Source organism: Arvicanthis niloticus, chromosome 8, assembly GCF_011762505.2.
Source record: "Arvicanthis niloticus isolate mArvNil1 chromosome 8, mArvNil1.pat.X, whole genome shotgun sequence".
In the NCBI taxonomy this organism is placed as follows: Eukaryota; Metazoa; Chordata; class Mammalia; order Rodentia; family Muridae; genus Arvicanthis; species Arvicanthis niloticus.
Genome location: NC_047665.1, coordinates 34289808 through 34316291, shown reverse-complemented (window position 1 = coordinate 34316291; position 26484 = coordinate 34289808). Strand labels below are relative to the sequence as shown.

General features: G+C 36.6%; 1 protein-coding gene and 1 pseudogene across 1 annotated transcript; both read left to right on the top strand.

The window, feature by feature from the left end:
* Positions 1-2446: 2446 nt before the first annotated feature.
* On the top strand, positions 2447-5892 carry LOC117713357 (lysophospholipid acyltransferase LPCAT4 pseudogene; annotated as a pseudogene).
* An 8446-nt stretch (positions 5893-14338) lies between these two features.
* Positions 14339-23851, top strand: LOC117714219 (prolactin-4A1-like). Its single transcript, XM_076939840.1, has 5 exons — positions 14339-14492; positions 17167-17342; positions 20582-20686; positions 21796-21975; positions 23663-23851. Exons 1-5 carry the CDS (start codon positions 14339-14341, stop codon positions 23849-23851), a joined length of 804 nt encoding a protein of 267 aa, XP_076795955.1.
* The last annotated feature ends 2633 nt before the right edge of the window (positions 23852-26484 follow it).

The following is a 26484-nucleotide window of genomic DNA, read 5'->3' as shown; positions in this document are numbered from 1 at the left end:
TCCCTGTTGGGTTCTCTAAAATTCTTACTTCTGTTCACTTGATGCTAGATTTTTTGAAATTCAATTACTTCATAGGCATTCACCTGAGGAATGACTTAACATTTTCCCTTTTTGACCATCTGTTTTTCCTCTACTCAACAATCAAGGAATAAGCCAAAAAGCCATTGTCTTCATTAAGTCAGGAGAGATGAAATGTTTTAGAGTAGCTCAGCTTGTCTTCTGATTCTTAGAAACATAAGATTTTGACTTCCTTCACTTTTTTATCTTTAATGGCTTGTGGTTATCAGGCAATCTTACTGTTCATGATATTACTAGGGAAGTTAAATACTCCATTTGGGTTCTTAGTCTTATTAAAAGATTTGTTGGTGTCTCAGAAGTAAGGTAGAAGACAATTTTATTAAAACAGAGTAAACACACTATGAATCTTGGAAGATTCCTGAAGGAAGTTTAGACAGAAGGAAAAAGAGAGAAATTTATGCCCTATGAACTAGGATCCAAGAATCTTGGTAGTTTCAATACTGGAATCTGGTAAGCAGCTGTAGAGCAGTGGGGTGGTGACACCATGGAATGTAACTTCATCTATTTGACAACAGCATTAGCAAAATAAGAAATTTTATCTTGTCTTTTATTACTAAAACTTCACTTAACATTTCTGTATAACATAACAAAAATGTTTAAAATTACAGCTTAAACAGACCCAAGGTGAATTGGAAAAGAAAAGAAGAGTAAGTGGCTCATAAGACAGAAACGGCAGCCAAAGAGCATGCATGGATGGACATAGGCCCTTTATACATACGTAGCAGATGTGCAGTTTGTTCTTCATGTGGGTTCCCTAACAATTAGAGTGGAGCTGTCTCTGACACTGTTGCTTGCCTTTGGACCTCTTTTCCCTAGCTGAGCTCAGTGGGAGAGGATGCACCTAGTCTTGCTTGTTGATGTGCCAAGGTAGGTTAGTACCCATGCATGGGCCTTCATTTCACAGAAAAGAGTAAGGAGAGATGGGGAGATGGGGAGTATGAGGAAGGGACTGTAAGGAGAAGGGGGCTACAATCAGGATATAAAGTGAATAATTAAATTAATTAATGATAAAGACTAAGAAAAATTTAAAAGCTCATCAAAACAATCAAAAAAGTTGAAACATGTCAAATTGTTACTTAAATGCCTTAAGTTTAAGTCTTTGAGGCTAATGACCACCATTAACAGGTTTTGTTTGCTCATTAATTTTATACATTTCCTTGGTCTGATAAAAGATAAGGCTCTGGCATGGAAAATAGTTCAAATAGATCCACGAGAGCCTCTAATTCAGGCATTGGTTTGTACAACATAAACATAAATTTTATACAATATTCCAAATTTCTAATGCATAATTAATAATGAGTGGACATCAGTTTGACATCTAAAAGTATGGCTGTCTGTGTCTTGGGCATTCTCTGCTGTCAGATATGTCAATATCTATGTTCAAAGTAAACTATAGGCATATACAATGCCTCTCCCTAACTAGTCAGCTACAGAGCATAGTCTGAAGCATTGCATGGAGCTATAGAAATTACAACAAAATAACATTTTATTTTGTATGTGAAATTTATTTTTTATCAAATAACTCTTTATACATTTTTCTTTCTGAAACTCTCATTATAATTAAATACTAATAATAATGGTTCTGCTTATGCTAGAGAATGATTTCTGAAATTTTAATATTAACCATATTACTGAAATCTGTACTAGTTACAGGGTTCAGCTATTATGGAATGACACAATCAGATACTTAACTGGAAAATACATATACATACATACATACATACACACACACACACACAATACATACATATATACATGATGAAGTTAGTCTGAATCGGGTTCTCATTTTTATCTCTTCATGGATCACTGCCTGCATTGGCATCTGTGGATTTCTCTCCAGTCAATATCACTCAAAACATGGAGACCTGAAGGTATATTATAAAAGCTAGACAATCTTGGTTATCTCTTGCAGTATATTTACCAACAATACAACAATAATGCAACTGCTCAAGCTCAATGTACTGTGAAACAGTTAAAAGTTTACAACCTGTTGGGATGTGAAAATTAAATGCTTCTACATTTCTCTAATAACCAACTCCAGCTATATACATTCTTCTGATTTCTTATCTCCTGGGTAACATCTTAGACACTTTCTCAGTATTCTATTCACACTAAACCTAACAAGGCTTCTCTGTAGCCTTTCAACTTCCTCTCATCAGGAATTCATTTAGTACTTTCTCCTAATCTGGTGGCTGAAGTTACATAGAAGGAAAGATAAGAATTAGCAGTTCCTATAACACTTCTTTGTTGCTCTAAAATTTCATCCCATTGAGTATGTGAGAACTAGATATATAGCAGCAATTCTGAAGATCTGACATCACTTATTTATGGCATGATATCAAAATTTTATTGTATATTGGTGCTGAAAATGAATTTCTTCAGAGACAAGTGCCTATCACAGGCACTCTGGTGAGTTTTTAGTTGGTGTACATCAAGGTAGAGAGTCTTTATCAGGAGAAATACCATTGGTACATTTTCCATATCAACTCCACTGCTCTGTCATCTGTTTTCTCCTTTATAATTTGCTCTTATGCCCTCACTTTTAAAGACAAATTATTCAAAGTAGGACTTCTGCCAACTGATATAGTAGAATCCTGTGCACTGTGACTATCCACTACAGTGGATCACTACTGAGCCCCTCCTGAGTTTCAAATCTATTTCCCTCTTGTTCAGTTAGATTCACAGTGAATCAGAAAGTAAACATGGGCAGAAACTGGCCTTAGGATGGACTTCCCTGATTAACTTTGAACCCCAAGAGTAATGTCCTTTATCATAAATGATTATCTAGATTAAGCAAAGTAGGCATTTTCTTTCTTCACTTTGGAGAGACATGATTCATTTAGCGTAGCTGTTTGTTAGTTGCTTCTAAGCAACTTAGAATACAGGCTCATCTCACTATTATATCACCAGAAAAAAATTTCCATTGTCTTTAAGAACACATTATGAATATTACAGAGATTTATAGACAATGAGAGACAGTCCAATCAACAGGCTCTTAGGCTCATGGTTGTTTGGCTCATTCTTTCAATAGGTAGAACTCAGAAGCTTTTAAAAATTCTTTAGAAAACATGCTGGGGAGCTTCTAACCTTCTCTGTGTGTCTGAAAAACACACTACTTTTGTAAATGCACAATGATGAAAATCTGATAAAAGAAGAGGGTGACTGAAGTGCTTCTTTTTAGAATAGCAACTCACTCACTGTCTAGGCCATCAGCCTAGGGTCCCATTTATGGAGCGATATTTGGATGAGTCTGAGAAACAGTCTGGAAGATAAATCAAACTAGTAGGATGCTTAAAAATGAGTTGTTGGTTTTTTTTTTAAAAAATAAACAGAAAAAAAATGCAGCAATGTGCTGGCCTTAAAGCAGAGCTCCTTGGAGAATACAAATAGAACAGGTGGACAGAAAAAAGAGGTGCCATTGGGTTCCCAGAAATGTATGAAATGTTGTTGCTTGGGTGAATGTCAGACCAAGTGAAAAAGGAATCCACGACAAAATCCCCCCAAATGTACTGATAAATAGTGAGCATCAGTTACAGGATATAGAGAAAGATCAGTAATAGTGACAAATATTAGCATGTCATAGGTGGGCAATTGCCTTGCTTCAAAAAATATATAGGATATATAACATTCTTATCTCCACTGAAAGGAATTATGCAGAGCTGTGGATTTGCTGCTGAGACTTATGGTGTTATACCAGAGCTGGAGACTCCTGTCTGTGCTGTGAAATGTAGGGTGAACTTGTGTGAGAACGGAGAATATTCAGCCATGAAAACTTTTCACCCAGCCCGAGGCCTTTTCAGCAGACAGCTCTGACCAATAAAAAGACAATGACCACAGGGTAGTCTAGAGAGACTGGAGACAGGCAACATTCTGAAGCTACAGGAAATAATGCATCCTGTTTGCTCTGACCTAGGCCACAGGATGTGAGCTGTTCTCCACCCACCCACCCATTACAGGTAATGAAGCCAAAAGCCTCCCTGATAATGACAGTTCATTACAGAGAGTTAAGTAAGGTGATGATTCTCCTTTACCCTACCATACTCAACAATAAATAAAAGAAAGAGAAATAATAGCTTTTCTTATTGGAACACTCTAACTTTGTTATTTTAAATGCTAAATACTTATATCAGTTATATTTTTTACAATGCTTATAGTCTCAGCTAGAGAAATAGAAAAGAAAGGGAACTACAGGAGATACAGATGTGTCAGACAAAAGCCAAAGACTCCCCAGTTGAATAGCTTTTTATTTTTTTAAAGTCTGTTTAAAAAGTTCATATGACCCTACTTTCAGAGAATTAAAAACTTTCTAAAGGGGTGCTGCTCTGCCCCAGACCAAGAAGTTCAGGTAGTCCTCACTCCAACTTCAAAGTCCTGGGCCCTGGGCCCCCACCATCCCACCTCCCAGTCCTCAGCATGTCCATGAGTTACATCTCTCCGGCCTCAAGAGAGATAGGTTCTGCCTCCTGTGGGCACTGCTGTCCCCAGTCCAAGTGCATCTAGTGTTGATTGTCCTCTTTCTCCTCTTCCTTTTCACGTGGCTCCAAATAGCAGGTCTCACTGAGGGGCAACTTTTGGAACCAACTACAGGCAGAAGAATGTATGACACAATGGGGTTCTTGATCTGAGCCACCTACATTATTTTTTCTTGTGTGGCTTCCTCTAGATCCATAATCGGGGCCAGAGGACCTCTTGCCTTGAAGGCCCTGTACTGGCTGCTACTCCCACTCAACTTTCTTTGATCCAATTTTTCTAAAAACCAAGGTTGTGCCTCAAGCTGAGTTTTTTCTGTGCCAGTCATTGGAGCTCTTCTTTGATTATATTAAGCCAGCCTAATTTCTCTGAATATCCCAGTTTCTCAAAGCCAACATCGAGTGTTTGAGGTCCAATGATGGGGTCCCAGACAAGTGGCCTCAGGTACTATTTTTCTTGAAGACACTTGTTTCAACAAGAAAGCTTAATTGAAGTTCAAAGCAAGAGTCTTCATCGAGTGGATACCTGTGTATCCCAACACTCTGAACACCACTAGCTGTCTATGGAAGGACTCAGAGTTTTCTGGCTCACAGGGTATTGTCCCTACATCATTGTGGAAGAGCTCCTCTCTGAATATCAGCTCAGCCATGAGGAGAGTAAGGACTTCCATTTTGGCATAGGCCCTGAGCATTTCAGCCACTTACTGTGAGTTTGTAGGGAACATACCTGAGATGGTCATGGTGGGTCAGCTGGAGGGAACACTGGAGGCCCTGCCCTGGGAACTAGAAAAAATGCTCCAGAAGGCTGGGCTGTCTCATCGCTGTTTGGAAATGGGGGCAGAGCCAGGCTGGTATCAAATGTTCAGCCAAGAGGTATTTGTTCAGCAACAGTTCTCGGATCCTTCTACAGTGGCTTGTGCCTTCAGTTACTTCCAACAGGAGGTCAATGGTTTGATGGACTTCTGAAATGCTGCCATTGCTCTAGTTTCCCAGAATGGAGTCAAGGAGTCTGGAAGAGCTGCCTTGCCTGGCTTTTGGGCTCTTTGCTGAAGAGCAGGCAGAAGGACCTGTCTACCTGCTTCAGCACCACCCTGTGCCTGTTTCTGAGCCTACCCTGTCATGCTGCCTTGACTTGGCATGTGGAGCTGGGTCAAGCTGGATGATGCCAAGGTCTCTCCCTCTATCAATTTCAGACCTTCTATAATTCTCTATATGGAAAGCATTTCAGAACCTACCTACGCCAACCACACAAGCCTCGAAATCCTCCCAGATACCAAATCCTTATGCCCAGCAACCTGCTCTGGCCAATGGAACTGTACAAGCCCTCAAGCAACAGGATGATTGAAAACCTCAGCCGTACATGCCTTCCTCTGCTCAAATTCAGCCCTTCTCTAAGAACAGTGCCTTAACCGCATCTCTGTTCCTGTTTGATTTTCCTTTGGCAATTATTGTTTGTTTAAGTTTATTTTAATTTTGGTTTAGTCTCTCTGTAAAAGACTATTTTATGTATAAATACATCTCCATTACAAATTTAAACTAAGAAAAAAATGTTTCTGAAGGTACCAAGACATGATGTCAACCAAAACTTGGTAGCGCTTAATAGTTAGTGTTCCTGAATGCCAATAATAAATTTTTCTAAAATGTAGTCAGAAAAAATTACATTTACAATAGTTCCAAAGTAAAACAACTAGGAATAAGCCAGACCAGGGTAGTGAAGTACATAAGCTAAGAGAATTATAAATTAATGGAGAAACATATTGAAGAACAAACTAAAAATACTACAAGATGGAAAGGCTTTCATGTTCATGGATTAGCACAACTGGCATTGGGAATGTTCTTGTTTTGTCAACAATTATGTACCTATTCTACATAATTCTTTTAAAATATGAATGACATGCTTTTCAGACCTAAAAAAAAGAACCCCGGAAGCTACCCAAAAGAATTGAAACCGTGTGAATAGCCAAAGCAAGCATGAGTTAAGAGCAGCATTTAAAAAGTCAGAATCTTAGTAACAAAACTCACAGTACCACGGCAAATACAGACATGTAGAATAAGAATATCATAGAAAACCCGGGAGGAAACTCATATGTGCATACAGAAACAACTGCATTTCCATATGTATTCCAAAACAATATATATTTCCAACAAATAGCAATGGAGAATCTTTATCTAATATAGAAGAAAAAATAAATGAACAAACAAAACAAAAACAAAACATCCAGATCCATCTCTCTCATCCTGTAAAAAAAAAAAAAAAAAAAAAACTGTTTGAAATATATCAAAGACCTGACTGTAAGACCTAAAACCGAGAGCTATAAGGTTAAAATGTTTCAAGTTACAGAAATAAGGATTTTTCACTCATAGACTAATAATAGCAAGTCATACTATCATCCCCCCACCCAAAGACAAATGTGATTATATGAAATTAAAAAAACTTCTTTACATTAAAAGAGAAATACTACACAGAGGGAAGACAAAAGTGTACAGGATAAGAGAAAATAGTTACTAACATGACTGACATAAATATCTAGCCACTATATAACTTAAAAAAAAAACCTCAAAAACAATCATCCAATCAAAGTCTGCATGAATAATGTGAATGTTTATCTAAGAGAAAAATAAATATTTGAAAAATGCTTCCTCTAGGAAACAGAAAAACTAAAACTAAAATTTTTTTGATATTCCTTCTCACTCAGTACCAGAATGGCTACAATTCAGAAAATAGAACTAGGGATCATGCTGACCATGAGGTAGGAAGACAAGAAATATCACAAGCCGAGGGTGATACAGTAAGTCACAAAATCACTGTGAATCACAATGAAGAATACTCAGAAATTTCATGGAAGTCCTAACATCTGGTGCAGCTATATTTCTCTCTCTCTCTCTCTCTCTCTCTCTCTCTCTCTCTCTCTCTCTCTCTCTCTGTGTGTGTGTGTGTGTGTGTGTGTGTGTGTGTGTGTGTATGTGTGTGAATCTAGGTCAGCATATGCACTAGTTATACGTGTCAATATGACATTAATTAGAGACACCTGAGTACAGGAAATATGAACTGAAATTTTCCCTCCATCTGATTGGTCTGTAAGCATGTATTTGGGAGCATTTTCCAGAGTATTAATTGATGGAGGAGGGCCTATGCAACAGTGGCTGCTACTGCCCCTAGCAGATTGGTCTGGGCCATCTAAGTAAAGTGGATCAATGCCACTCTAAAAGCAAGGCCGTGGGCAATGTCTTCTGCTTCAAGCTTCTGCACTGAGCTGCTCACCTGGCCTCTTTCATTGATAGACTGTAACTTACAAGCAAACATAAGCACCTTCCTTCCATAAGTTGTTTTTAACTATGGTGTTTATCACAGCAACAAAGAGGTAAACTCGGAAAGAATGCCACAGAGATAATTATACATCTACATTTATTGCTGTGCTATTCCAGTGCAGAAGACGCCGAACCACCCTACTTGTCTATCAATAAATAAACAAAAAACAGAAAATGTGGTCTGTATTGACAGTGGAATTTAATTCTGTCCTAAAAATAAAACTATGCATATCTAGGAAAGTGGATTAATCTACATGTTAAAGAAAATGAGGCAATTTTACAACACAAATACTGCGTATTTCTTTTCATGTGTGGATTTCGATTTAAATATCAACACCTACACAAATATAAAGAAAAAGGGAAACTAGAAAATTAATCCTGAAATTAATGAGGAGGAGAGAATGTGACAGAATAATGTAGAGGAAGAAAAACGAGTGTGACTTCACAGCAGGGATGGAGATGAATCCATACATCATATGCATGTCTACATATATACACATCTGGAACATGAAAACAGGACTGTCTTTGGCAAGAACAGGACCAGCTACACAATGAGGAAGCAGTAGAACAGGGTAGTTTGCCAGATAAACCACAGCCAGACCCAAGGGTACAAATGTACGGAAATATTTTTAGGGTAAAAAATTATGATAATAGACACATGGTATCACATGCATACATTTTCCAGAAATTGAAACACAACCATGTTAATGTCTGATAAAGTATTTCAGAAGGAAGTTATTACAGATGAAGAGAGGGCTGTTAAAGACATTTCATGAGGACAAAACCTGGAGACAGCCAGAGAAAAATTTTTTTTTAATGTTTATTTGTCTGGTTTTTATTTGTTTTCTATTATTTTGTCTTGGAAGATCTGAGGTAGCCCAACCTGGCTTTTAACTCACAATTTAGCCAAGAATCACCTTGAACTCAAGAAATTCCTGGCTGCATTACCAAAGTGCTGCAGTTACAGGTGTGTGCCAGGGTGCCCCATTTACATGGTGCTGTGCACTATGTTCAGTATGGCCTGCAGCCTAGTAATAAAATGCCATATTAAGACTGTTTCCTAACTAACTAGGTTCTCATCCTGCCCTCCTTCAAGAATGACCAGACAGATAGTAAAGAGTATACATGGGCGGAGGAGGTATTGTCAATTCTCATAAAACTACTTGAAAGTAATTGTGAAGTGTGATTTAAATGAAAGGAAGTTGGACTCTTAGTAGCTGCTACCAGTTATCTGAGAGCCTTTACCACTCTGAGGAGTATTACTGATTATACTTTGGAAAGTCTGGCCATTCCGATAAAGAGCCTTCAATTCCAGCACAAGTCTTCAGGAGTGTAGAACATCCTTAGCTCTACTGACTTCCATATCTCAGACAGGTCTCTGAATTGATGGGTGGTCCCCATGTCTGGAAGCTGGAAATGGCTGCAGGAATAGATTTCTGTCTGAGATTGAAGTCTGGTGTCTTGGCGCCTGAGGTAGGAAACTGACCCCTTGGCCTGTAGCCATTGCTCAAGGCTTGGATGCTGACGCCATTGGAGCTCCCTGCTAGGAGCAGATGTTTCAGAATAAGGAAGTGATTCAACCTCGCAAGAGGTCAGCAAATCTGCTATTTGATGGGTCAGGTGGTAGTAGCGTCTGGGACTCTGAAGTCATAAAATCTTCCTTTTGCTTTGAGTTCCATGAATCTGAGAACTGTCCACGGAACCACCCAATTTACTAAGGGGCAGCTATGCACCATTAGCTGAACTGCTACGAACAACTAACCATCAGAGAAATGATAATGTTACCCTCAGTTTCAGCTCTTCCATCAATTTTTGTGGGCCTTCTGCTCTTTTTCAGTCTGATTCAGCTTGAAGCTCTAGTCAAACCTGCAGCATTACGTAGTCCAGGCATCTGTTTGTGCTGAGTCTTTTTTGCCTTTGGGACCTCAGTTTCCTGTCGATTCCTCATATCCGGGGTAAAGCCCATCATCTGAATGGATTGACGTGTGATTGCAGAAGGCTATCACGGCTCTCAGCACTCTGCAAACTGAGCTGCATTCCTAACCTTACATAGAAATCTTAAATGTGAATACAACAAAGAAGACACATACACCCTAAGAAAGAATTTACAGCACTGAAAGAAACTAAAAAATGTATCTGTAATTGTAGCTTGGGCATGGAAAAGTCACTTTGAGAAACCAATGGGGAAAAATAGCAGGGACAGTAAGAAATGATCCTGAGGATCAGACCCAAACATGATGATCTCAGCCTCACAGTTAGGACTGAAAAGGAAAACATGTTGTCTATAAAGCCTATGGCAAAATTGCCACCAATAAACAATATAATCAAACAGTTCAAAGTCCAAGAAGATTAAAAATTCTGAAACTGCACAAAGTTTGCTTTAATTGTTGTAAGCAAGGGCACAGTAAAATTACCCAACTGGACCACTCCATGAATAGATAAAAAAGTTTACTGGAAGGAACAATATTTCCCTCCCTTCCTCCTCCCTCCCTCTCTGAGAATAGAGGCCAGCAATTTATCAAATTGACAGAATATTTACCAGGGTGAAGATCTCTTAGCTGACAAAGACTGTATCTGTGGAGTAGGATGTCAAGTCCTATGAACATATGCATAGAGTGGGAGAGATGGGTCAGATGGTAGGCTTCTTTTACATTTTCAGTGATTCTCTACACTGAATTTCAGAGTGACACTACCAGTTTGCATGCCGTCAAAGGTGAAAAGGGTTTCTCTTCCTCTACATGAACACACTCCCATTTACAATAAAATCAAAGACAGCAGTATAACTTGTAATAACCCTAACCAAGTATAAAAATGGTCTTTACAATGAAAGATTGAAATACCTGAATCAAGAAGGTGAGAAAAAACAATAGAAAGTATAAGGATGTCCCCTGATTATAGCTAGACAGAATTAAGATTTTGAAAATGACTATTCTATCAAAAGCAATCTACAAATTCCATGCAGTCCAAACAAAAATACCAACATTCTTCATAGAAATAGATCAAACCATCCAAAAGTTCTTATGGAAAAATAAACGACCCAGAATACCCAAAGCAATTCTGTACAATAATAAAAATGCTAGAGGAATAAACATTCCAAATACTATAAGATACTATTATGTAACCATCTTAATACAAACAATATGGCGTGACTTTAGACTAATGAACAAAAGCAGAAGACCTAAACATAGATACTCAAATCTTAAGCCATCTGATACTTGACAAAAATGCAAACAAACAAACAAACAAACAAACATTGAAGAAAAGATAGCATCTTCAACAAATGGTAGTGGGAAAACTGTATATCCACACGCAGGAGAGTAAAATTATACGTGCTAAACACATTAACTCAAATGAATCGATGTCTCAAAATTTAAAACCTTAAACACTGAAATTGCTCAAAGAAAACAGACAATACCCTTCAAGATATTGATGTAGCTATATCAGAGTCCTGTCAACATGTCTCCTGAGAGGCTCTGCCAGAGCCTAACAATACAGAGGCAAATGCTCACAGCCAACCATTGGATTGAGTATGGGTTCCCCAGTGGAAGAGTTACAGAAAGGACTGAAGGAGCTGAAGGAGTTTGCAACACCATAGAAAGAACAACAATATCAACCAACCAAATCCCCCTCCCCAGAGCTCCCATGGACTAAACACCAACCAAAGAGCACACATGGACGGACCCATTGAACCAGCCGGAGATGTAGTGAAGGATGACCTTGTTGGGCATCAATGGAAGGAGGTGACCTTGGTCTTGTGAAGGTTTGATACTTCAGTGTAGGGGAATGCCAGGAGGGAGGCAGGAGTTGTTGGGTGGGTGGGGAGCACCCTCATAGAAGCAGGGTGGGGAGGAATGGAATAGGAGGTTTCCTGGGGAAACCAGGAAAGGGGATAACATTTAAAATGTAAATTTTTAAAATCCAATAAAAAAGATATTGGTGTATGAAAATTCTTTCTGAATAGAATAGTGTTTACCTGTCCTATTGGAATTCAGGAAATATAGCCAATAATTGACAACTGAACTTCAAAGAACTAAAAATATTCTGCTCAACTAAGAAACAATTGAATTAAGAAGAAACCCATGGAATGGAGGGAATCTTTATCAGCAATACTTCTCAAAGAGAATTAACATCCAGAATATACAAAGAATCCAAAAAGAGCAAAGAATTGTGGATACAAGTAACTCACTTTCAAATTGGGCTAGGGTCCTAAACAGAGAATTCTCAATAGTAGAAACAAAAATGAGCTAGAAATACCTCACAAAAGTATTCATCATCCTTAGCAATTAGAGAAATGCACATTATAATTACTTTATTTATTTACAAAATTCATACCACCTCACACAAAATGGTAAGAAGACATGTTTCTTTGGGAGTATGTGGAGATTTTCATCATAGCAGGTAATGTGCAGTAGCTGGTCACATTGCATTAACAGTCAGAAAGGAAATCAAGGCAAATATTGTAGTTCCACTTGCACTCTTCTTTTCATTTGGTGCTGTGTTCTAGTCTTTGGAATAATGCCACTAACATTTAACATTAGTCTTCCTACCTCAGGTAAACCTATCTTGACTCCTACTCACAGACATGCTCTGAGGCCCATCTCCAAGATTATTACAGATTTCTCTCAGGTGGATAATGAAGTATTACCACAATCCTAACCCCTATCAACTTGACATAAATCTATATGACATTGAAGTCACCACTTTCCACCCTTTGTTCTTACTGCTTATAACTATCTTATTATGCAAATTGTTTTCAGTCCATCTGTTAAATCCTTTATAGACTTCAACACTCTCGACACTGTTCAGAGTCTCAATGCTATCCTTTAACTCTAAATACTACAAAATAAAAACAAACACAGAACATCACAGAAGAACCATTCCTCTTTAAAAAAAAAAAAAAGAGCTATAGTAACATAGCAAGAATTGATCAAATCAGAAAACAAATTGGGTAATTCTGCAGTTCCAGGGTTAGTATCTGATGCTACTGATAAAATCATTGGAACTCTCAAGACTTTGGGGAGCTCTTCCTATTCAACTCTGCTGCTTACAATATGCATAGTCGCTCTCTTAGGCCAGCTCTACTCCATATCCATAGCCTTTCTCCATGGTTCTATCATCTCTACTACTGTGGGCTCTCCTTTGCAAATTATGTGCACTCTCGCAGCTTTACACAATCATCTTTCAGGACATTCCTCTTTGATGGTCACCTAGGTTGGTTCTATCACTTCGCTACTATAAAAAGTGATTTAGTGAACACTGATACGCAAGTACATCTCTAATGCTTTCTTTTGGAATCTTTTCTATAAATCCCACAACAAGGTCATTTGTATCTCTAATTTAGTTTCTTGGATGAAATCCAATATGATTTTCACAGTGGCTAGAATAGTTTACTTCCCCAACAATATAACGGTGCATAAACGTTACACTTTATACGAATATTTCCTAGCACTTGCTAAGTTTTCTTGATAATTACAAATCTAACTGCAGAAAGAACCTAATATAGTTTTAATTTTCATATTTCATTAGATTTGTGATGCCAAACATTTTCTCACATGTTTACTGGTCATTTACACTTCATCACTTGAGAGCTGTTTGCTCATTTCAATAGCCTATTCACAAATAAGGCTGCTTATAAAATGGGATTTTTATGGTTTGATAGAATCTGATATTGGTAAGTTTAGGAATTGAAGCTAGATATCAAATATCTTGAATCTCTTTGTGACATAAGTACATCCTTCCTATTCAGGAAAAGTAGCTGAGATTTTAATATACATATGGATATATAACACCGTAAAATCAGTACTTAACTAATGATAATTTTTAGTGACCCTTTGACATCTCTTATTATTTTATTCTCTACACATTACTATATGGTGATAATAAAAAACCTGTTATTGTTTATATTACAGAGTATAATACATATGAATTTGGAAAGCTTTTATTTACTGTATAAGACAATGAGAAAGCAGCACATTCTAACATAAGATGGAAATATAATATGACTAATTGAAAATGAAAATTTTAATCTGATTTTAGTAACTGGAAGACTATTGTAGCTTAAAAGAAAAGAAAGAATATGCAAGATTATGCAAAATATTCCATTGAGCTCCTTTTCTGTTGGTTATCTACTTCAAGGCATGCAGTCTACCCTTAAGAGCAGTTCGTTTCTCCAATGAGACACCCTTGGAAGAAGTAAATTTTCATTTGCAAGTGGTTATGCATTATATAATGCTAACATCCAGTATCTCATAGATATTGAAATCCAGTTAGAAGAACAGAAATGATAGCAGACAGGGTAGAGAAACATATTCCAGCAAGGTATAAACTTACTGAAAAATCCCAGCAGAGAGTGGTTGGCTTCCTATGCAGTGTCATGGAAAGAGGTCCCTATAATCCATCACTCCATCCAGGCTGCTGTCACTGACCATGACAGAAATAAAAGGTTAGAGATTAATGTTGAACATACATGACTATGTAGTGGGATGAAAGCTGAGACTGAGCTGGAGGTTCTGCTATACTGTCTGAATTTCATGATGACAGACAGCATTCAGCCTGATACTGGGGTCGAGTATCTTAAAGGACCTAATCTAACACTTACTGACATAATTCATACAAAATGTGTTGTTGGATTCAATGGTAATGTAACTGGTGTAAAGAGTCAACTACTTTCTGGTTGTATTAAAATCCAGGTGTATAGGAGGAACTGATGTTTTCTCCAGCCACTACAATGGCTGAAAAATCTGATAAGGGACACCTTAGATTCAAACAGAAAGACTTTTACATTGTTTCACTAAATTGATATAATGCACACATTAAATTACATTACTAATGCATTTTGCAACTATATATTACTTATCCTTTCAGCCTAGAAGCACCTTACAATATTTCATGATGCTGAAAAATACTCTTAAAGATTAAATTTTTGAAAATGTGGTTCTTGTCTAATATTCAAATGTTAGAAAACTGATAAAATACATATATATACCACTAAGGTTCTGGGAGTATTACAGAGTTGATGTAACTGTAGAAGATTCTAAAAGAAAAGAAAAAACAGAAAAAGAAATTGAGGTATATCAATTCTCCCTGTGCTTAGTTTTAATATAATTTCCTCTTCATCCATTGTCATGAAATAGGCAAAGAAATGCACATATAGGTAGGTCTGTGGAAACATTAACGAGGCCGTTACAGTTCCCTGAGGGAGTACAGTCATGGGACTCTCCTTTGGTATTCTGGAACTCTGGATATCCTTCCTCCAGTTCCCTAGTAGTGTGTGGCCTGAAGGTGGTGCGATGGAGTATATAGGAGGTAGAAAGTTAACTGAAGGCAAGCCTCCACTGAAGAAGCTATCCTTCTTGGGTATCCAAGCTTCAGTGAGACCTCTCAGAAATGCATCCATCTTTAACTCAACAATTGTTCTCCCGTAAGTATTGCTTTTACTCTTGTTCTCCTAGATAAGATAAAGAAATGCATTCTTTTACCAAGCTCAGTATGAATGCCCTGTGCTTCTAATGTCATTGGTGCCCTATCTAGGAAGAATTACACTTTTTTGGTTTTCATGGCTTACCTGAAGTAAGGGTATATAGATCTGAGAAACTTTTTCTTAATTGCTATAAAATGCTGCTGCACGGTAAACTCCTAGACCAGTAGTTTTTAAAGAGGAATCTTCCGTCTCCTTTGAAAACACATGTCAATATCTTGAGAAGTTTTTGGGTTCTTTTAGTTGATGTGAGTAAGAAAATGAAAGTGTTTCTGGTGCCTACTGCATGGAAACCAGGAATGTTTCTGTGCAACTCCCATGCAAAGAACAATTACAAATCAAGGTATAATTAAAAATTCAAAATTGCAAAAATGGAGATTTTTTTTAATGTGAACATAAAGACTCTATTGGTAATATTCTTTCCACGGCTAGTCACTTCTATAAGTTGCTAGATCTAAATGAATCTAAAGAAATTTTCAATGCAGGAGACTGTTACAGACAAGCCTAGTATATGTGATTATTACCCAGCTTTGACAATTTCATTCAACCAAAATACCATTTCAAAGAAATGCTAGGGTTAAGTATTTGTCTCTAGAGACCTGATGATATTTTCAAGCATAATGAATTAGTAATAATGATATAATAGATTTTACAAAACAAAAAACCAAAATCACCAGTCTCTAATACTCACCTTGGTAAAATTTCTACAAATAGTAAATATAAAGAATGAGCATAGTTTAATGAAGAGATATTTCTTGTATATAAAAAATTTGGAAATTACTATAAATTTAGAAATTTTAATATAAATTATTTAACCATATTAAATCATTTTTAGCTAAAAATGCAAAAATTATCTTGTATGCTATAGAATTAGACATACCTATTTTTAATATTTCAATTTATATGGTTTATTACTCATAATTCTTTACCAATTTCATACTTCTATATTACACATTTCCAACTATTTATTAAATACCTATTCATTACTATCTATTAAAGGTTATGTGGACATTGGGGTCTTGTATCAAGAATATTTCAGGTTAATGTGATTAAAGGCAGATAGAATTTAATTTCATACATACATACCTGTTCGGCCTTTTGAGAGTGCAAATTATTAGTATGTTAAAATTGTGTTTCAGTAAATACAATGGAAGGCAAATTTATGATGAAATCATCGATGAGTCATTGTCACAAATTGAAAAGGAACATGCTACTGCAAGCAGAGAAAAAGTAGACACACTCTAACTCATAGGCAATCCATGACAATGTGTCATTCTTTATAAGTAAGGCCAACAATCCCAGGCAGCACTGGACCTAAGGACTACATATGTGGCTCCTGCCAAACAGATGCACAGCAAGAGCTCACAGGTGTGTAGGATGGAACAACTAAAGTGCAAAGTCCACAGTTTGGTCATTCTAACTCAGCATACTGATTCTAGGACTATGGAAAATCAGGGAACCTCGGTCCACCATCATTTTTATCAATATAATGGAATAATAAAGGCTGAGAATGCCTGGTGGCTTCTGTAAACATTAGATTCAGGGGAAGTAATCTGAAGTTTTTAACAAAGGGACAAAGGTATGAGATGACAATGGTAAGCTAGAAAATCCATACTATGACATTATTTTCTTGCAAGAACTATCTTCATCTTGCACATCAGCAATCTAAGAGCCAGGTGTTTATTTTGATCACGTAGAAAAATAAATCAAATCAATGAACTGTGCTCTCCTTGTCATGTCAGTGCCCAAAGTGCTGCTATCTGGCATTGAATTATAAAAGACAAACTGGTGAAAATTTTACTCTTTAGCATGGCTCCTCTTCTTCTTTAACAGGGACAGTGCTCTTGCTGTTGGGATCCAACCTGCTTCTGTGGGAGAACACGGCCTCTGCTATGAAAGCTAAAATGTTGAATGTCTACAACTACACATCCTTTGGGGACACATGGAATCAGGCAATCAGGTTATCCCAGACCATGAATCACCAAATTTCAGAACTGTCCACTCACTTTGTAAGTACCCTCACTCATCTTACAGACTATTTATCATGCCAAGGAAGCTGAAAGGGGAAAAGCATCATGGGCCAATTTCAACATAATATACTTTTATAAGAAAAACCCTTTTAAATTAATAACTCTGTCTGGGGGTCCATTTTCAGTTTCAAGTCATGTACTTTGGCTGAGAACATGTTGATGTTGTTAAAGACAAGCTTTAACATGATGGGCAGGAATAAAAGTATTCCAAGGACAAAAAGAGTTAGCATGATCAAGCTATGTATGCCATTCTTAAAGCTTAACCAAAATGGAAATACTGACCTCAAGCCATGGGTAATTTTATCAGCAGTATCTACAGCATCAAAGCTCAGCAGAGCAGCATTCTTTAAGTTCATAAGCTCACTATGCAAAGTTAAAACATCCAGAGAGGTGTTAGAATTATGCCAAATACAATGCATGTGTCTTTAATCTTTTTTCTAATTATAATAACTATCATTGTAAATTTTAGAACTAACACAACTCCATTGGTATTTGGCATAACACTTGAGATGGCTCCTCACTCTTAAACACTGAACCTCCTTCCAATAATTTGAATAAGATAAAGAGCATCAATCCATTTTTTCCAAATGCCTATCTAAATCCTCTTATATGCTCAACACATTAGTAACATTGTTTGCTAAATGATTAACAAAAGTAGCTGTCTTAACTTCTTGTGTCAATGCAACTGCAGAAGCAGTAGTGCTAGCAATTAATGTAATTAAAGCTGTTATATCAGCAATGATCAAGCCCACTACCCTCTTGCTTCCACTTAAAGCTTAACTCACTTCTTCCAGTACTTGCAAACTTTTTTCAGAAAATCAAGGTTCCATAACACTCAGGACAATAAGACAAAAGTTATTACTTTAACAGGCTGGCAAGCCAAGGACAGGTAAGATTCTGCACAGAGCCTTACCAACCTAAGACAGAAAATCATTGATTTTGATAACGCATATTCCACAATAGTTAAGGAAGGCATTTTAGTAGAATGACCTAAGACAGGCTTATTCTTGTTTATGCAATAAAAAAGGGGGGTAGAGATGTGGAGATCTTTGGGGGCTGCATGCTAGGAATCTGACATTGACCAAGGACAAAGAAATAGGCTGCTTAGAAGGAATTTGACATTGGCCAAGGACAAGGAAATGGGCTGTAGGCAAGAATCTGACATTAGGCTAGAACAAAGAAGTAATTACAGGCAGGAATATAAATCTCAGGCTAGAACAAAGAAGTAGACTTCAGGCATGAAAATGACTTTGGGCTAGGACAGGGAAGTAGGCTCAGATATTTTGGTCATCCTGATAAACCCTGAGAAACAGTGATCATGGGAGTATTAACAGAACATTGCTTATTGCCTTGCTTGTTCTTTGACTATTTATGTCTATTGTCTTGCTGGTTCCTTGACTACTTGCATCTATAGTATTGCTAGTTCCTCAACCTAGAACTTAATACTTGTATGTAATTAAAATTGTATAAAAGCAGCTGGGCAGTGGTGGCACATGCCTTTAATCCCAATACTTGGGAGACAGAGGCAGGTGGATTTCTGAGTTTGAGACCAGCCTGATCTACAGAGTGAGTTCCAGGACAATCAGGGCTTCACAGAGAAACCCTGTCTCAAACTTGCATCCCCCCAAAAGATAAAAAGGTGGTTGTGGGGGGACTGGAGAGATGGCTCAGCAGTTAGGAGCTCTGTTCTTCCAGAGGTCCTGAGTTCAATTCCCAGCAACCACATGGTGGCTCACAGCCATCTGTAATGGAATCCAATGCCCTCTCCTGGTGTATCTGAAGACAGTTACAGTGTACTCATATAAATAAAATAAATAAATCTTCTCTAAAAATGGTATAAAAACAAAAAGAAGGAGGAGGATGGAATAGAGCGGGGAAATGGGCAAAGGGGATAACATCTGAAATGTAAATAAATAAAATAACCAATAAAAAAGGAAATACTTAAGCTACTAGCATATGAAAGGGAAGAACAGCACACTTTGATGAAATGCCATATGTTTGCTACAAAAACAAGAACCTTTTTCTCAATAATTTAACTTTTGCTTTAAGGTTGAGTTAATGCTTTGGTTTTCTACTGCTTTCTAGAGGACATATAAGTCCTTTGGTAGCCTTAATTTAGGACACTATAAATATCCAATAAAGAACTGCTTCACAGTGAATTTGAGGGATTGAATATAATTAAAGAGACTAAGAATAAATGAGGAAGAAGTAAAAAATAAGCAAGCAACTACAGACTTCCCCAAATTCTAAGAACTACCACGGAACTAATTCTAAGACATTAGCTTAGAATGGTAGGTTAAGTTTAGAGCTGAAAGCAGATCCTCTACTCATGGGAAGGTCATTTAAGGCAATATGCCATTTAATTTAGAATAGTGTAAGAGGCAAGCATAGATGGAGACTTCAGGACATCAATTAGCATTTAAGAATGCAGCTCAAGGTTTATTATAAATATATATTTCTATCATACATTATATTCACTAGTTTTTCTCTCACTTTATAGTTCTCTCAGAAACTCCTTCAATCTATCACAAATTTTCTCAACAGTAGTTTTGATGACAATCTGCCAAATAAGTACCCTGAAGTAATTGTAGTAATTAAATAATGACATATTGGTTAATGTTCATACAACATTGTATCTATTTTTAACTGACTTATTGTTTAATATTTCCTAATATAATATACTCTGTACTTTAGAACTCACTTTGCCATGACACAAGAATATTATGAATTTATGACCATATTTGGAATAGGACAGCTATGCAGAGGCAGACCATTTGAAATAAAAGACCCATTCAGATGATGCTTAGTTAAGGAAGCATCAATTTGAATCAAAAAGAATTTTTAAAAAATGAATAATAATATTCAAGAACTTTGGCAGGGGTGCAAATACTAATCAAATGTTACCATATTACAACACTTATTTCTGTACTTTTCTGTAGGTTTAAGTGTCTGCTTGCCAAATAGTAACTTTTAGCCAAAGATGAGAATAACAAGGATGGAAAGAGGTTGACAGATTATAAAATTGGAGGTGTCAAAAATGATGCTACAGTTAAAATGTAATGAAGTAGATTTAAAAGTTACTTGTCTAATTCCTTATTTTCTTTTTCAGTGTTATTTAACTTTATAATTTCATATCTATCAAATACATTAATGCCCGGGTTGTTATTAAAATTACTTGATTTAAAAATGACAGGTAATTGAGTACTTCATCATTTCAGAAAGAATTTTATGCCCAAGGCCGAGGATTTGAGCAGAGGACCTCCAAATGCCACACTTCTTCCCTCTCTTTTCCAGAAAACAAGGAAGAAGCCCAAAAGATCCAAGTGAGTTCTCACCTTTGGCTTGTTACCACAACAGCAAAATCACTGTAGTGGCTTTGTCATGTACTTATACTACTTATAGTATACTACAGCATAATAGTAGATGGTTATCAGACTGGCAGAAAAAAAGATAAAGGAATATGACCTCATAGAACAATCTTGTTGAAAAATAAACACAAAATATTGCTAAGTAACATTATAACAGTATTTCTGTACATTCAGAAAATCCATTTTACCAATGCCTTGTCCATGAAATCATACTTACTACTCTGTATGTTTTATATAAGCCAAATCTGACCCCACAGTTAAATATATACTTATGTATATACAAATGAAGCACTAATAGAATTGTGTTGTTCATCATATGTTACACTGGGTACTGTGTAGACAGAATTTAACATTACCAAACACTATACTATCTATTTTTGATATTTATGTCTCCTCTGGATCTACTTCTGCTTCTTGATATAAGTGTCCATTCCACTAAGATCTCTCTACCTTTACCTATGCTATTATTGGAAGCCTAAAAGTCCTTGAAGAAAGGAGTTCTGTAAAGTGCAATATTGTGTTCCACAAAAAAAAAAAGCTGTCCCTATTGTGATGAGGGGGTTATATGCAATGCTGACTCTAACTAATAATGAATGGTTATTATCTCTCACTTAAGTTCTTTTCCATGAAGCCACTTAACATTGATGAACATTATCACCTATCAAAAATGTGCCACAGATATAATCAACTTTCTTGTTTTTTTAATGTTATCAACATTTTGTATGTCTACATTTTTATTTATAGCAGTAACAAAGAGTAATTAATAATAATAATATAAAGTAAAAAAGGAAGTTGAGGCAGAAATGACAATTGTTCAGCGTTCACTAGAATTTTCACTAGAAAATTCATAAAACATTCTTCTGATATTTCTGAATTTAATTGGGCAAAAATTCTATAACATGAGGTCAGTGGCCATCAACTCTGTGCCATCAAAATAATATTCTCAACATGTATATGAATGACCAAATGAGAGCCTATTTCAGCTACTTGAGTGAAATTTGCCTGTATTTAATACTATTGTACTTCTTTTATTCTAATGGAATTGTTCCATTGTGGTTGCTTAGCTGGAAGAACTGCTGGGGTTGGCACACAGCATATTGCAAGCCTGGGTCAACCCTCTGTATCATCTGTGGGCTGAAATGGGTGAGAGGCTGGGATCCACTCCTCCTACTCTCTACAAAGCCTTGGCAGTTAAGATCTTAAACAGAAATCTCCTGGGGGCCATAAAGAAGATTGCTCTCAAGGTAAATATCTTCCCTAAATTCTCTGTATTTTTCACACATGAACAGGGTAACCTGGGAGTCTTTGGGTTTCATTGCTGTGACGAGACACTATGACCAAGGCAATTTTTATAAAGGAAAACATTTAACTGGGGCTTGCTTACAGTTTCAAAATTCAGTCCATTATCTTCATGTTAGGAAACATAGCCACCTGGAGGCACATATGCTGCTGGAGGAGACAAGAAGTCTACATCATAATCTAATGATAACAAGGAAAGGCTTCCTCTGTAGGTAGCCAAGAGGATCTCATTCCACATTGGGGAGATCCTCATTCCTGCAGTGACATACTTTCTCCAACAAAGCCACACCTATTCCAACAGTGCAGTGGGGCAGTTAGTAACTTGATATAAATTAATATCAAATTGATATCCCAACTCTGCCATTCCCTGGGCCATGTATATTCAAATCACCACACTGGGTAATGGCAGATGAATCTTGAAACACTTCCACTTGCAACAACAACAACACAAAGTGGGAAGAAGGGTATATCCAATTAAGTCAATATCTTCCCTCCTTATATGAACAACACCTAACCTTCTCAAAGGTACTTTACTACCTTTTCTCAAAGGATCTCAAACGTAAACACCTGCTGCTCACAGTGATTTGGAAAGCTCTTTTCTGGAAAGAAAGACAAATGTATAACTATCTCAGCAGCTTTTATTAGATCTAGATAGTTAAGGTTGGACTATCTATATCTTAGTACACCAGTTCCAATCTTCAATGTACATAAGTATTTATCCAAATATACTGTATGGAGTACTCATTTGGTAGAAAAGAATATTAGTGTGGTGCCTGAATGTATAAAACATAAAGACAAGTCAGGGACAAACATGAAGAACTGTAAAAGTTCAATAATTAACAGAATTTATCCTACTCTTTTCGCATTCCTTGATATCAAATTACTAATTGCCCACCAGTCTGTTCCTGTACTATGTAAGTCTTTTTTATGGAAACACAAGACAAACAGTTCTATTCACCTCAGAAAGAAAAACTATGACAGACGAAAGTAACAACTACACTGAAGTTTAATTTGTTGAAACAATGAGTTTTTAATGGTGTTCTAACATGAATATGGTTGAGAGTTATTTGCAAGAGAAAGGGTGACTCAATGCAGCAGCATTACAGAAAAATTCCACCCCAACTCCTAACACAGATAACAATCAAAAAGCTAAATCCTTTGAACTCACTGCACAATTTGCAGGAAGCTTGAGGAGTCTAAGAGAACATCTTCCTACAGTTCACTGGGTTAGCATCTACATTACTAGTAATCATTTACTTATTGTAAACCTTGAGAATTTTCTAAAATTCCCCTTTCTCAGACATAAAATTGTGTTTATTTCTTTTGAAATATTTTGAACCTGCTCTTCTGTCTTTGGAGAAATGGTTGATTGGGTACAACTTATACCACATCTCAGAGAGACAAACTTTTGTGGGCATCAATTTTATGCCACAAAATGTATCGATTTGCCCCATTTCTAGTTTTAAATAGCTAGCATATTTTAAGTACTCTGTTTCAGATAAATGAAATTCCCTGGGTTTGGCTGAAAGTTTACAATATTAACTTCTCACAAAATTGAATTTAATGTGTAGAAGAAATAGAATCTCAAGCTCCCATCTATAATTAACACTTAACTATTATTTTGATTATTAGGGTAATTTTGAAATCAAGGAAAACTCGAACTATCCTGCCTGGTCTGAATTGGGATTCCTGCAGTCACCTAATAGAGACACTAGATACTTTGCTTTTTATAACTTGTTTCACTGCCTGAAAAAAGATTCAAATATAGTGGAAATGTATCTGAAGCTTCTGAGGTGCCAACTCATCCAAAGCAACTGCTAAGATAGCATAATATTGTTCTGCCCCAGTGATGGTTCTCCACTATGCACTTGTATAAAGTATCTGAGTATAATGGCTCTGTTCTTTAAAAGTAAAAAATGAAAAAAAAAATCTGGACAAAGTTTCTCAAGATATTTTTTTGTTGACTTAATAAAATGTCCACTAAAAACATTGGTCTTATCAAAAATGCACAGATATCAAAAGTTACCCTGGCAAATGAGGTTCTTGCTAACTACAGAATAACAAAACGTTACATGAATGACATTGTTAGAAGCAAAGAATAAATCCTTCTGGTCTGCATCAGTGCCATGAGCAGTCCAAGGGTGACAGCTCTGCTCCCAGAATTGAATTCAGAACTGGATTCTTAGGAGTTCAGACACAACCAAGGTAATAGGACAGAGATTCTCCAGTCAGAGACAGTGGGTGAAGGTAGTACTAGAGATAACAAGATGGTGAAAGGCAAGCTCAAGAATATAAACAACAGAAACCAAGGTTACTTGGCATCATTAGAACCTAGTTTTCCCACCATAGAAAGTCCTGGACACCCTGTCACACCAGAAAAGCGGGATTCAGATTTAAAATTACTTCTGATGATGACAGAGGACTTTAAGAAGGACATAAATAACTCCCTTAAAGAAATACAGAAGAACACAAGTAAACAGGTAGAAGCCCTTAAAGAGGAAACTCAAAAATCCCTTAAAGAATTGCAAGAAAATACAACCAGACAGGTGAAGGAATTGAACAAAACCATCCAGGACATACAAATGGAAGTAGAAACAATAAAGAAATCTCAAAGGGAGATTACCCTGGAGATAGAAAACCTAGGAAAGAAATCAGGAGTCACAGATGCAAGCATCGCAAACAGAATACAAGACATAGAAGAAAGAATCTCAGGTGCAGAAGATACCATGGAAAACATTGACAAAACAGTCAAAGAAAACTCAAAATGCAAAAAGCTCATAATCCAGGAAATCCAGGACACAATGAGAAGACCAAACCTAAGGATAATAGGTGTAGAAAAGAGTGAAGATTCCCAACTTAAAGGGCCAGTAAATATATTCAACAAAATTATAGAAGAAAACCTCTCTAACTAAAAAAAAGAGAGAGAGAGAGAGAGAGAGATGCCTATGAATATACAAGAAGCCTACAGAACATCAAATAGACTAGACCAGAAAAGAAATTCCTCCCATCACATAAAAATCAAAACACCAAATGCACAAAACAAAGAAAAAATATTAAAAGCAGTAACGGAAAAAGATCAAGTAACTTATTAAAGCACCTATAAGAATTTCACCAGACTTCTCACCAGAGATTATAAAAGCCAGAAGATCCTGGACAGATACCAACCAGACCCTAAGAGAACACAAATGCCAGCCCACAATACTATACCCAGCAAAACTCTCAATTACTATAGATGGAGAAACTAAGATATTCCATGACAAAACCAAATTCACACAATATCTTTTCACAAATCCAGCACTACAAAGGATAATAGAGGGAACACTCCAACACAAGGAAGGAAATTATACCCTAGAAAAAGCAAGAAAGTATTTTTCTTCCAACAAAACAAACAGAAGATAGCCACACAAACACAACTCCACCTCTAATAACAAAAATAACAGGAAGCAACAATCACTTTTCCTTAATCTCTCTTAACATGAGTGGACTCAATTCCCCAATAAAAGAAAGAGACAATCTGACAGGATAAGTAAACAGGACCCAGAATTTTGCTTCATACAAGAAACACACCTCATTGACAAAGACAGATACTACATCAAAATAAAAGGCTGGAAAACAATATTCCAAGTAAATGATCCCAAGAAACAAGCTGGAGTAGCCATTCTAATATCAAAAAATACCTACTTTTAACCAAAAGTTATCAAAAAAGATAAGGAAGGACACTTCAAACTCCTCAAAGGATCAACCAAGATGAAATCTCAATTCTGAACATTTTTGCTCCAAAGGCAAGGGAACCCACATTCATTAAAAAAAAAAAAACCTTACTAAAGTTCAATGCACACATTGCACCTCACACAATAATTGTGGGAGACTTCAACACCCCACTCTAATCAATGGACAAATCATGAAAACAGAAAGTAAACAGAGACAGAGTGAAACTAAAAGAAGTTCTAGACCAAATGGATTTAGCAGATATCTATAGAACATTTCATCCTAAAACAAAAGAATATACCTTCTTCTCAGCACCTAATGGTACCTTCTTCAAAATTAACAATATAATCGGTCATAAAACAGGCCTCAACAGATACAAGAAAATTGAAATAATACCATACATCCAATCAGATAATCACAGACTAAGGCTGGTCTTTAATAATGACAAAATCAATGGAAAGCCCACATACACATGGAAACTGAACAACACTCCATTCAATGATAACTTGGTCAGGGTATAAATAAAGAAATAAATTAAAGATTTTTTAGAATTTAATGAAAATGAAGACCCATTATACCGAAACTTGTGAGACACAATGAATGCAGTGCTAAGAGGAAAACCCATAACTCTAAGTGCCTACATAAAGAAACTGGAGAGAGCATACACTAGCAGCTTCACAGCACACATGAAAGCTCTAGAACAAAAAGAAGCAAATACAACCAAGAGGAGTAGATGGCAGGAAGTA

Coding starts and splice junctions, on each gene's coding strand:
- LOC117714219 (XM_076939840.1), top strand. CDS start 14,339: ATGAAAGCTGAGACTGAGCTGGAGGTTCTGCTATACTGTCTGAATTTC. Junction 14,493..17,166: donor ATGTGTTGTTGGATTCAATG/GTAATGTAACTG, acceptor CTTCTTTAACAG/GGACAGTGCTCTTGCTGTTG. Junction 20,687..21,795: donor AAGAAGCCCAAAAGATCCAA/GTGAGTTCTCAC, acceptor GTGGTTGCTTAG/CTGGAAGAACTGCTGGGGTT.